General features: G+C 42.3%; 1 protein-coding gene across 1 annotated transcript in view; it reads right to left on the minus strand.

Moving 5' to 3' along the window:
• LOC145342642 (sodium/hydrogen exchanger 2-like) overlaps nucleotides 1-12,586 on the minus strand; it is a 151,359-nt gene that overhangs the window by 99,131 nt on the left and 39,642 nt on the right. The window contains exon 3 of the mRNA XM_080188188.1: nucleotides 6,917-7,167. Within this exon, the coding sequence (XP_080044314.1) occupies nucleotides 6,917-7,167 (251 nt within the window). The remainder of the gene's footprint in view (nucleotides 1-6,916; nucleotides 7,168-12,586) is intronic.

Below are 12,586 nucleotides of genomic sequence, written 5' to 3' on the forward strand. Positions count from 1 at the left end.
AGGCCTTTAATAAGGAGTCAGCAACCTTTTGGCTGCCTGTTTGAATCTTCAAGGCTTCTCTCGTGTCCATTTTACTTCAAGTCTGCCCTTTGCAGCTTTCTCTCTAACTTGAAGACTACTTCTCTGCTCATTTCTCTCAATTTAACAAGTTCTGTTTCTGATCTCTTTGCTTGTTTCTAACAAAGAACTTTATTCTGGAACCTGCAGTTGATCCCTGTCTTTGTCCCAGTCTGGGACTTTCTCCTGGGATCTCTCCCTGTTACTCTCCCTGTCACTTGCCCCTGGGATACCTTCCTTCTAATGATGCTCTGGTTCAGGTCATCTGATCTTCCATTTTACACCATTCCTTTCCTTTTTTGCATATGTGCGCGAGGCTGGTTCCCAGCTGGAAGATAGTGAAAGACACCAGCTGTTCACAGGCAGTCATTTTCCAGCTCGAGCATGCACAAGAGGCATGAAGTACATTAAAAACCCAAACCACCGATTTAAAAATCAAGGTAAATATTCATGTTTTATCACATCATACATTTCTGCTTTTGCATGCCCAATGGAAAGGTAGCCTGCTTGGCAAAACATAAACAGATGAACTTGAAATATTAGATGCTGACTAACAGATAAAAGACAGCTGTAAACCTGATCTCTGGTGAGCCTTGACACAAGTCGTTGATGAGTTGGTACACAAAAAGGCAAATTTCATTCAGGCAAAATATAGAAAATCATAGAATATTGATAAGAAATAGCATATAAAAGTGAAGGCAAACAAGACAATGGGAAAGAAAGCAGAAGTTATGTTAAAAGTTGTCATTGTATTTCAGGTATTTCTGTAAATTATGGGCTTTACTAGTGTAAGAACACTATTTCAGATACTCTCTTTGTGAAATGTCTTTGTCATGTTCTTTGTGTGGGATCTATTTTGGCAGTTTTCATATATTATTGGTGCCATTTTTCTATAACCATCATCCTGTTTTGCTACTGGAGCTGCATAATTTCTTATAATTGCTAGAAGGTTTAGATCAATATTGTTCCGTTGTTCTTAGTGTTTCCCTGGAATTTTGCAGAGTAGGACTCGATTAAATTGATTGACAGTTAGGGTCAAATGACTGGGTGGAGCTAGGCTTACATAGAGAATTCAAGCACAGTTGCTGTTCAGATACTTGAGATGAGAGCGAGCAGCCCCTCTCTTTTCCCCTCTCTGACATTTGAAGACTGGGACTACCAGACACCAGGATTATTTCTCTGAAGTTCTGTTATTTTGAGGACATATCCTTCTCTAGAAATTGTTGCCTGAATTTTTGTCTATTAGTGTTAAAAGACTGGAAATCTAGCCCCATGTCAGCATTCTTGTTTTTTGTGGTAACTAATTCTGAAGAACGGTGTATGTCTATGAAGTATTGCTTTAAATTGGAACAATAGAGATAGCTAGCTGTTAAAAATTATACTTTGTCATGTTTAAGTATTTTGATCAGTAAAAGTTATGCTAATTCTGTTTGTTATATCCTGTGTTCTTAAATAAAGTTTATTTTGATAAAAGCTTTCCAGTGGGTCATTTGAATCATAATTGGAATGAAACATCACTCTAATGCCAAAATCAAATGCAAAAGTTGGGGTTTAGACTAACTGAATAATATATATTGGAGTTTCTGATCTGGTCCCTAACACCTTGCACAATGACAATAATTCTGTGACATGCTCTCTGCAGTGAATTATACAGACAAAATATTTAACACTTTACAGAGTTCTCACTACTTTTTATGTTAGATCATAACTAGTGCTAGGAAACAGATTGGTCCTCTACATTCTCAAGAGGATGCAGTGATATCGTCACCGGATTAGTGATCCAGAGCACCAAGGTATTGCTCTGGCAGTTGGTGAAGTCTAAATTCAATAAAAACATCTGGAATTAAAAGCCTAATGATGATTATAAAATCCATTGTCAGTTATCACAAAAAAAGGTCAAAATATTGCAAAATATATAGGTCCTGGGCATGGAAATTCATAATATTGCAATATGTTTCAAATCATTAACGCAAACATATTTGTAGTCACAGAGCTTGTGGCAATATGTTAACACGAAACCTGTATATGTACAAAGCAACTCCATAAAATGAATACACATTATTTGCAATATTACAAGGCTGTGTGTAATTATAAAAACAAAAAGAAGTCTCACAACACCAGTTTAAAGTCCAACATGTTTATTTGTAGCAGATGCCACAAGCTTTCGGAACATACTGTTCCTTCGTCAGGTGGCTGGGAGTTCTCATCACAAACAGGGCACAAAGACACAAACTCAATTTACATGAATAATAATTGGAATGTGAGTCTTTACAGCTAATCAAGTCTTAAAGGTACAGACAATGTGAGTGGAGAGAGCATTAAGCACAGGTTAAAAGGATGTGTATTGTTTTCAGACAGGAAAGTTAGTGAGATTTTGCAAGTCCAGACAATTGTGGGGATTACAGATGGTGTGACATGAACCCAAGATCCCAGTTGAGGCTGTCCTCGTGTGTGCAGAACTTGGTTATCAGTCTCTGCTCAGCCACTCTGCGCTTTCGTGAGTCGTGAAAGCCGCTTTGGAGAACGCTTACCCGAAGATCAGAGGCCGAATGCCTGTGACCACTGAAGTGTTCCCCAACAGGAAGAGAACACTCTTGCCTGGTGATTGTTGAGTGGTGTTCATTCATCCGTTGTCACAGCGTCTGCATGGTCTCCCCAGTGTACCAAGCTTCGGGACATCCTTTCCTACAGCATATCAGGTAGACAACGTTGGCCGAGTTGCAAGAGTATGCACTTTGTACTTGGTGGATGGCATTCTCACGTGAGATGATGGCATCCATGTTGATGATCTGGCACGTCTTACAGAGATTGCTGTGGCAGGGTTGTGTGGTGTCGTGGTCACTATTCTCCTGAAGGCTGGGTAGTTTGCTGCGGACAGTTGTCTATTTGAGGTTGTACAGTTGTTTGAAGGCAAGAAGTGGGGGTGAGGGGATGGCCTTGCTGAGATGTTCGTCTTCATCAATAACATGTTGAAGGCGAACAGCTGTTAAGGCCATCCTCACACTCCCACTTCTTGCCTTCAAACAACCACACAACCTCAAACAGACTATTGTCTGCAAACTACCCAGCCTTCAGGAGAATAGTGACACCACACAACCCTGCCACAACAACCTCTGTAAGATGTGCCGGATTATCGGCATGGATGCCATCATCTCATGTGAGAACACCATCCACCAGGTACACGGTACATACTCTTGCAACTCGACCAATGTGGTCTACTTCATAAGCTGCAGGGAAGGATGTCCCGAGGCTTAGTACATTAGGGAGACCATGCACCGGTGGTAGGAAAATTATTGGAAAAAATTCTTAGGGGTACGATGTATGAGCATTTGGAGTGTTGCGATCTGATTAGGGATACGCAACATGGCTTTGTTAGGGGGAGGTCTTGCCTTACGAATCTGGTAGAATTCTTTGAGGAGGTGACAAAAACGGTTGACGATGGGCGAACCGTTGATGTCATACATATGGATTTCAGTAAGGCGTTTGACAAAGTCCCTCATGGTAGGCTGGTAGAAAAGGTTAAGGCACATGGGATACAAGGACAGGTAGCTAGGTGGATTGAAAACTGGCTGGGCAATAGGAGACAGAGAGTAGTTGTCGAGGGGACCTTTTCAGGCTGGAGGCCAGTGACCAGTGGTGTGCCTCAGGGCTCAGTACTGGGACCTCTCCTCTTTGTAGTATACATAAACGACTTGGAAGAGAGCGTACATGGTGTGATCAGCAAGTTTGCTGATGACACCAAGATGGCAGGATTGGCAGATACCGAGGAGGAATGTCAGGTGCCACAGCAGGATATAGATAGGTTGGTATATTGGGCAGATAGGTGGCAGATGGAATTTAATCCTGACAAATGCGAGGTGATGCATTTTGGAAGGAATAATGCAGAGAGGAGTTACATGATAAAAGGTAGACTGATTAGGAGTATAGAAATACAGAGGGACCTGAGAGTGCAGGTTCACAAGTCTATGAAGGTGGCAACACAAGTAGAGAAGGTTGTGAGGAAAGCTTATGGAATGCTAGCCTTTATAGGAAGGGGTATAGAGGATAGGAGCTGCCGTCTAATGCTTCAGTTGTACAGAACGTTGGTTAAGCCGCATTTGGAGTACTGCGTCCAGTTCTGGTCACCTTACTACCGGAAGGACGTGGAGACTCTGGAGAGAGTGCAGAGGAGGTTTACCAGGATGTTGCCTGGCATGGAAGGACTGAGTTACGAGGAAAGGTTGGAGAAACTGGGACTCTTCTCCTTGGAAAGACGGATATTAAGGGGGGACATGATAGAGGTATATAAAATACTGAAGGGAATACATATAGAGTCAATAGTGGTAGGCTGTTCCCTAGATTGGGGACAATTACGAGAGGTCACGATCTAAGGGTGAGGGGGGAGAAGTATAATTTGGATACGAGAGGAAGGTTCTTCACGCAGAGGGTCATGGGGGTATGGAACGCGCTACCGAGTAGGGTGGTGGAGGCAGGCACGTTGGACTTGTTTAAGGTTTACTTAGATAGACACATGAGCGAAACAAGGATGGAGGGTTATAGTAGAGGGTATTAAATAGGGTCAGAGCCTCGGGAGACACTGGAAATGTAGAATTACATGTTAACGTTTTCGTCTTTTTATTCCGCAGGTGTCGGTCCACCTTGTTGTCAAAGTAGGGCTAACGGGAGGACTTTGAATAGTGTGGATGAGCAGAGGGATCTAGGTGTATGTGTACATAGATCCCTGAAAGTTGGGAGTCAAGTAGATAAGGTTGTTAAGAAGGCATACGGTGTCTTGGTGTTTATTGGTAGGGGGATTGAATTTAGGAGTCGCAGCGTCATGTTGCAACCGTACACAACTCTGGTGCAGCCGCACTTGGAGTACTGTGTGCAGCTCTGGTCCCCACATTACAGGAAGGATGTGGAGGCTTTGGAGAGGGTGCAGAGGAGGTTTACCAGGATGTTGCCTGGTATGGAGGGGAGGTCCTATGAGGAGAGGCTGAGGGATTTGGGGTTGTTTTCGCTGGAAAGAAGGCGGCTAAGAGGGGACCTTATTGAAACATATAAGATGATTAGAGGTTTAGATAGGGTGGACAGTGATAGCCTTTTTCCTCGGATGGAGAAATCTAGCACGAGGGGGCATGGCTTTAAATTAAGGGGTGGTAGTTATAGGACGGATGTCAGGGGTAGGTTCTTTACCCAGAGGGTGGTGAGGGATTGGAATGCCCTGCCTGCTGCAGTTGTAAATGCGCCTAGTTTGGGGGCGTTTAAGAGATCCGTGGATAGGTTTATGGACGAAAAGGGATTGGTTTAGGTTAGTGGGTCATTGTTTTGTAACTGGTCGGCGCAACATCGTGGGCCGAAGGGCCTGTTCTGCGCTGTAATGTTCTATGTTCTATGTTCTAAGGGGCATGCACACGGTGGGTCGTGCGTGGGCTGCTCTTGGAAGTTCTGGGAGTGGCCTAGTACTTCGTGTTGGTGTGTGTGCTTGATCCTGAACCGGTAGACGGGCGCCGCAACAGCTCGGTGACGAGCACTGCTAGCTGTGCAGATGCATGGATTTGGGCCTGTGTCTGTGGGAGTTTGCGCATTCTCCCTGTGGTTGCGTGGGTTTCCTCCGGGCGCTCCGGTTTCCTCCCACACCCCAAAGATGTGCTCTTAGGCTGATTGGTTTACCAAATTGACACTATAACCCCTGAATCTGGCTAAGTTAGGGGTTCCACTCGCATACACACAGGGCAGGGTAGGTGTAGGGTGATGCGGCGGCGCGGGCTCGTTGGGCCGAAGGGCCTGTTTCCCATGCTGGGTTGTTCTTTGTTCTTTGTTCTATGCAGACGCTACAACAACGGATGAATGAACACCTCTCGACAATCACCAGGCAGACTGTTCTCTTCCTGCTGGGGAACACTTCAGTGGTCATAGGCATTCGGCCTCTGATCTTCGGGTAAGCGTTCCCCAAGGCGGCTTTCACGACACGCGACCATGCAGAGTCGCTGAGCAGAGACTGATAACCAAGTTCCGCACACATGAAGACGACCTCAACCGGGATCTTGAGTTCATGTCAAACTACCTGTAACCCCCCCACAACTTGCCTGGGCTTGCAAAATCTCACTAACTTTCCTGTCTGGAAACAATGCACATCCTTTTAACCTGTGCTTAATGCTCTCTCCACTCATATTGTCTGTACCTTTAAGACTTGATTACCTGTAAGGACTCACATTCCAATCATTATTCATGTAAATTGAGCGTGTGTCTTTTTGCCCTGTTTGAGAACAGAACTCCCACTCACCTGACGAAGGAACAACATGTTCCGAAAGCTTGTGACATTTGTGACAAATAAACCTGTTGGACTTTAAGCTGGTGTTGTGAGACTTCTTTCTGTTTTTACCCCAGTCCAACACTGGCACCTCCACATTGTAATTATAAAAGCCATAGTTTAAATTTGGAGCTCAGAATTCAACATCTCTCATTTTCTTTGAAACACAATTGGATTACTTTCCAACTGCTTCCATGTATATCTGTGTATTTTTGTTCAGTTTCCCGAAAATTAAGTGATCTCTCTACCATTCTTTCATCCTTTAAAACCCTTCATGGAGACTAATTTTTGAACAAACTTTTGACCACCCTTCCAAATCTCTCTATCCGTATCTGTTTACCTCAAACCTCTGAAGTGTTTAGGATAATTCTAAAGCTTTGATGCAACTGTTATTGAGGAAACCAACAAGTTATGACCATGAGCGGCTCATTCTCTGTCAAGAAATCCAAAACACCAGTTCAATGAAGAACATTTCTATGACATTACAAGTGCAGTCACAGGTTTTAAATTTCACACAGGCAGCTTGTTAGCCCTGGAGATTAATGTGCGAATAGGTGCAATACTTACGCCACAATGCCAGAGAAATGGAACATTTCGGCTGTCAGATATGACAAATAGCTGTATAGGAATACGAAGAGAGGCTCAATAACGCGAATATTCTCTGTGAAGCGAGTAGTGAGGGCTGCAATGATTCCATAAGTAATGCCCACCAATAAACCTCCGAATCCCACAAGGAAGAACTTAATAATTCCAACCAAAATATCTGACACTCGAACAGAGGACATGACGCAGAAAGTCTTAAAGAGTTTGTATAAAACCTGCAAAAAGGAAAACAATATCATGAGAGGATAACATTTTTTTTGCCAATTATCCTGCAAATAGTGTACCTTTTGAAGACACACTGAGAGTGTTTAGTGAAGAATTAACACATTTAAAGATTGTTCTAACAGAAACGTCAATACAAGACCACCAACTCTGAGTATTAACTGAACATAATAGAAGCTGTGAAGTACTGTTGACAATACTGACTGTTGACAACTCAATGACGAGTTCACCAAGAAGACACTCCCAGCAGAGAGTTCCATTCACCGGGGGCGGGGGGGGGGGGGGGAGAGGTTGGAGGTAGGTCTACAACTTTCTGTTGCTAAATCTATGACTAAGGCTCCCTGCCATGGGACTCCTGGATAATGTACTTGAGTGCTGATTTCCTATTTGCTCCTTTATGTTTCAATTAAGCAGACTAATTAAGCATTGAAATAGCAACCAGAGAGAGAGGATGTGCATGCATGTGTCAGTCAATGTTAGTATATCATTTCCAGCCTAACAAAACTTTAAACCTTGCCATTTGTGAAATCTGAAAACATTACCAAATTTAGCTGTGCTGTTTTTATTTTATTTTAAAACATACACCCAAACACTGGTTCTGTTGCCAAAGCACATTTTTTAATGGACTAATTGATATTGATTGGTTGCTACAATTAATCAAGAGCCCCATTATCATTATATCATGAGACTAAGGTGAACTAAATGAACAATGCTTTTTTTCTCATCTAGGAATTGTTGTATTCCAAACTTATTCCCTTCTCTCGAGTTTTTGTTTAACATAACAGTTAAATTCACAGACTTAACAAACCCTATATATACCTGTAGTGTATGCTTTGTTTTTCTGTAGAATTGTGATAGTTATAGATATTGGCCAGGACTTTCCACCCCTGGTTTCAGTGGATAGGGCTGACAGCAGGAGGGGGGGGTGAAGAATTGAGGGGAGTCCCAAAACAGCTTTCATGCCAGTGGGATTTTCCTGTTCGATTGTCCCTGTCTCCCACCAGTGATGCAATAAGGCTCCAGCCACGCAACGATGGGAACCCCATTTAAGTATATGTGAATATCATTAGCGGATTTCCCATTGTTTTATTATAGTGGGAGTTGCAATTCCACATTGGATTTCCAGCTGAGTATTCAGTTTATCATTCCTAGCAACACGAATCACAAAGTCCTGATGATAGATCCTGTGCATTTTCTATACTTGTCAATACAACCTATGTGAGAATGCTTTCCAGTTTTGGTGTTCAAAACGTCAGGTTAGAAGTATTGTTGGGTTGGCATCTTTCTTTATTTTGCTTTGTTTATTGTATCAAAAATCAAAATTTTTTTTCACAAGAATTAGCCTTCTGAATGTGCCTTAGGATTCAGATTGATGGAAACTTTTCTGCTGATTATGACAATCTGCACAAAATGAATTGGACTATGTCAGTCCCATTCCTAGCGGACATGAACATATCTGCGTGTAACACAAAGCAACTTGGCATAAACTTTAGCAACCTTAATCCAGGAAGTCTTGCAGAATAAATTGGGTTCAAACGTGTTATTAGGGAAGAGCAGAGAAATTCATCTTTACAGCATCTTTTTTTGTAGGGCTTCTTTCCATTGAAGGTCAGGTTGTGAATCTGTTGGGTCCATTGATTCATTTGAATGGACGAAGGGACAGCACTTGGTATGATTTTTTAGAAGATTTTCCTTTATTGAACAGAACTTAAAGAGAATTAAAGCATGACAGAAGCAGAGAAAAACCAAAGCGAACTTGGAGAGCCTGGCTTTTACTGTCAGCCCCTGTACTGAGCCACACTGAGCAGAAAATTGAAAACAAGCTGCACAAACATACTCTAAAATCCACAATATATCTCAACCCTTATCTCGTTATTGGAAATGTCCTTCACATGCTGTCTCTGTCTAGAAAAATACAAGTCTCGTAACTTGTATGAAAAACTTGTTCTGCCTGCATTGTGCACCCTCCAAGAATACAGTCAATTTTCAACTAACCCAGCATGCCTTCTGATTTTTAAAACATAGTCATTTTTTAAACTTAGCAGAGTTAGTTACATAGGCAGAAAAGTCTTAAAATTAAGTCTTTGCATGGATAAAGTCCTTGCATAGACTGAAGCAAACAGGGCTAAGCATACACAGTATCCCTCAGAATCACATAAGCCCCTCGTACATGACTAGGAGCGGAGATTTTCATTGTCGCTTAGCGTGATAACCCATTGCCTACCCTGCGTCAGTGATGTGATTAACAGGATGATGCTCTGCATCTATTGGTTATCAAAGTCAAGCAATGGTTTGATTGAAGAAAGCCTTCTGTCGAGTTTGTTTAAAGTTCCCAAAAACATTTTTACTTAAACTGCTGAGATGAGAAGATCGGTATTCATGAGCACGTGGAAATCAATGCCTACATTCCACTTACACAAAGCTGAGCAGATTAAATGAAATGGGACTGGTAGCCTGCCAAGTTCATAACTAAAGATTCTTTTCCTGAGTAGTGATAAAACTCTGAAATTTATACTTTCAGAAGTAAATTGAATGGGACACATCCTCTCTGTGTTCCTACAAGGATGTGGGTATGCTGGTGTTGGACTGGCGTAAACACAGTAAAAAGCCTGACAACACCAGGTTTTAGTCCAACCTATTTATTTGATAATATACTCGCAAGCATTGGGGAGACCATGCAGACGCTACGACAACGGATGAATGAACATCGCTCGACAGTCACCAGGCAAGACTGTTCCCTTCCTGTTGGCGAACACTTCAGTGGTCACGGGCATTCAGCCTCTGACCTTCGGGTAAGCATTCTCCAAGGCGGCCTTCACGACACACGACAGCGCAGAGTCGCTGAACAGAGACTGATAGCCAAGTTCCACACACATGAGGACGGTCTCAACAGGGATCTTGAGTTCATGTCGCACTATCTGTAACCCCCATGACTTGCCTGGGTTTGCTAAACCTCACTTACTGTACTGTCTGGAGACAATACACATCTCTTTAAACTGTGATCAGTGCTCCTTCCACTCACATTATCAGCCACTTCAGGTCTTGAACAGCAGGTTAGGTGTAAGGATTCGCATTCTAATCAGTAATCTCTAAACTGTCTGTGCTTTATATGCTCTGTCTGAGGCCAGAACTCTCCATTCACCTGACGAAGGGGCTAACCCGAAAGCTTGCGAGTATATTATCAAATAAATAGGTTGGACTAAAACCTGGTGTTGTCAGACTTTTTACTGTTCCTACAAGGACAAATTGGAACACTGCTCAAAAGGTCAATCTCCATCACAGAGTCAACCAATGCTCTTTCGTAGTTCAAGTCATTAAGAAACAAAACATAACTATGGTGTATCTTCAAACTCACAGCTAGTCAGCACAACCTGTTACCAGAATGAGTCATCAATAAATGCTGGTCTTGCCAGCGATGCCCACATCCCCGAAGGTTTAAAGCATACCCTTAAAATCTTGTGCACATCAAAAGGAAATGTTGCAAACTTTCTTCACAAATACAAAGTTCAGTTCACAAAGCAGAGACCAAAATTACGTGATTATCAGATTGAAATTTCTGAGGTACAATTTTTAAAAAATTCTTTCATGGGATTTGGGCATTGTTAGCTGTGCCAACATTTATTATTCATCCCTGTCTGTATTCTTACTTAATAAGGAGACATTGAGCTTGGAGACTGCCTTATCTATTTGACTAATCTCTTCAGGCCCCCAGCAGGCTGTAGGTTTTTCCAAAGGTTACAGCAACACTATTTTTAAATCCAAAGCTACATTCCAATCCTTTTATTCAAATCAGATAGCAAGGCATCAAAGTCTATTTCAATTAGATTATTTTTAATATCTAATTGCATTACGGCATTTATTTTATCTTCATGGAAAAACTAAACAAAGAGGAAATAAGGTTATATCATTGAAATTAACTGCAGGGACCAGCATCGACACTGAGACTTGTAATATGTGAAGCAAATGTATTGAATGACTGAGGGATGCAGTAATTTTAAGGAGCCTTCTAGCAGGAGAAGTCTTTATTCGAACAGTCAAGATCTAAGGGTATTGTTAAATTGGCCATGAAGGACAAGGGCAAAATTTAGAGATTTTCCCAGGGGTTTTGTGGAATATGAGTTTTTGAATGGCGGGAGTTTAAAACTCTTGCTCACAACCTGCACTATGGGTAATGTTGGCCCAGAACACAGGCCGAGGTCCAGAGAACAGGCCTTGATTTGTTGTAACTTGCTGATGTGACTTTTTCACACAGTGTGTGGTAGGCAGGGGATAAGCAGGGACATTATTCACAGTGCAGGTTGTGAGCAAGGGTTTTAAACTCCCGCCATTCAGAAACTCATATTTAATAAAGTAGTGTTGTACCAGAAGGACTGGCCTTGGCAAAGTTACGGCAGGTATGATTTCTTCTTGTGGACACCAGATTAATACTTATTAACCTAAGCAAATAGTGGGTGCACAGGATCTTTCAGTTAACTTTGTGTGATACAAAGTCATCAATGGGAATGCCAAAACCAAAAAAAAAGTAATGACGCATCTGTAACAATATTCTCCTCTGACATTTCCAACAGTGAAAACTTGTGCAGAATCACCCCACATCTATTAATACGTTTACCAGATTTTGTGGTCTTTCTCAGAATGAAGTCTTAGGTCTAAAAGAGAAGATCTCTCAATTAAAATATTCTTTTTAAATAAAGATCACATTGGCCCCATGTTCATCAACAATAATGCCAATTTGCATTTTAATCAGAGAATGGTTACAGCATTGAAGGAAGCGATGCAGCCCAGCATGTTCAAACAAGCTAATCCTAACCCCCGCCTATATCCTGCACTTCTGTAGCTTTTTCTTCTACTCAGCTAATGTCCTATTGAAAGCCATGATTGAAACTGTCTCTGCTGCACTCTCAGGCGGTGTGTTCCAGATCCTACCCACTTGCTGTGTGTAGGATCTTTAGTCGCATCTGGTTCTTTTGCCCGTCACTTTAAACCGGTGTCCTCCGACCTGCGACCAATGCGGGGGGGCAGGTTCTCCCTATCTACTCTGTCCAGGCTCCTCATGATTTTGAGCACCTCCAATAAATCTACTCTCCACCTTTGTTTCCCTGAAGAGAACAGCCAAGCTTCCCCAATGGCAAGTTATGTCCCAGAACTGGCTGTGGGCTCTCCTCTTTTCCAGGATTACATAGGAGATTGGGATAAACAGCCAGCTACAAACTTGGTCAGGGTGGAGTCGTGCAGGTATCAGAGTGTGTGACACAGAGGCAAGGAAAGATGGTAGCAGTCACCCCTGCTCCAACAGGTAAAAGTCTTGTTGTCTCTCAAATCAGCAAAACCACAGCTGAAAATGAAGCACAACAACTCTTCCCAGCTAAGCTGCAGAATCCTGGAATTTTGAAATTATCTATTCAACTGCAG

This window comes from Carcharhinus amblyrhynchos, chromosome 4, assembly GCF_965287045.1.
Source record: "Carcharhinus amblyrhynchos chromosome 4, sCarAmb.v2.hapA, whole genome shotgun sequence".
In the NCBI taxonomy this organism is placed as follows: Eukaryota; Metazoa; Chordata; class Chondrichthyes; order Carcharhiniformes; family Carcharhinidae; genus Carcharhinus; species Carcharhinus amblyrhynchos.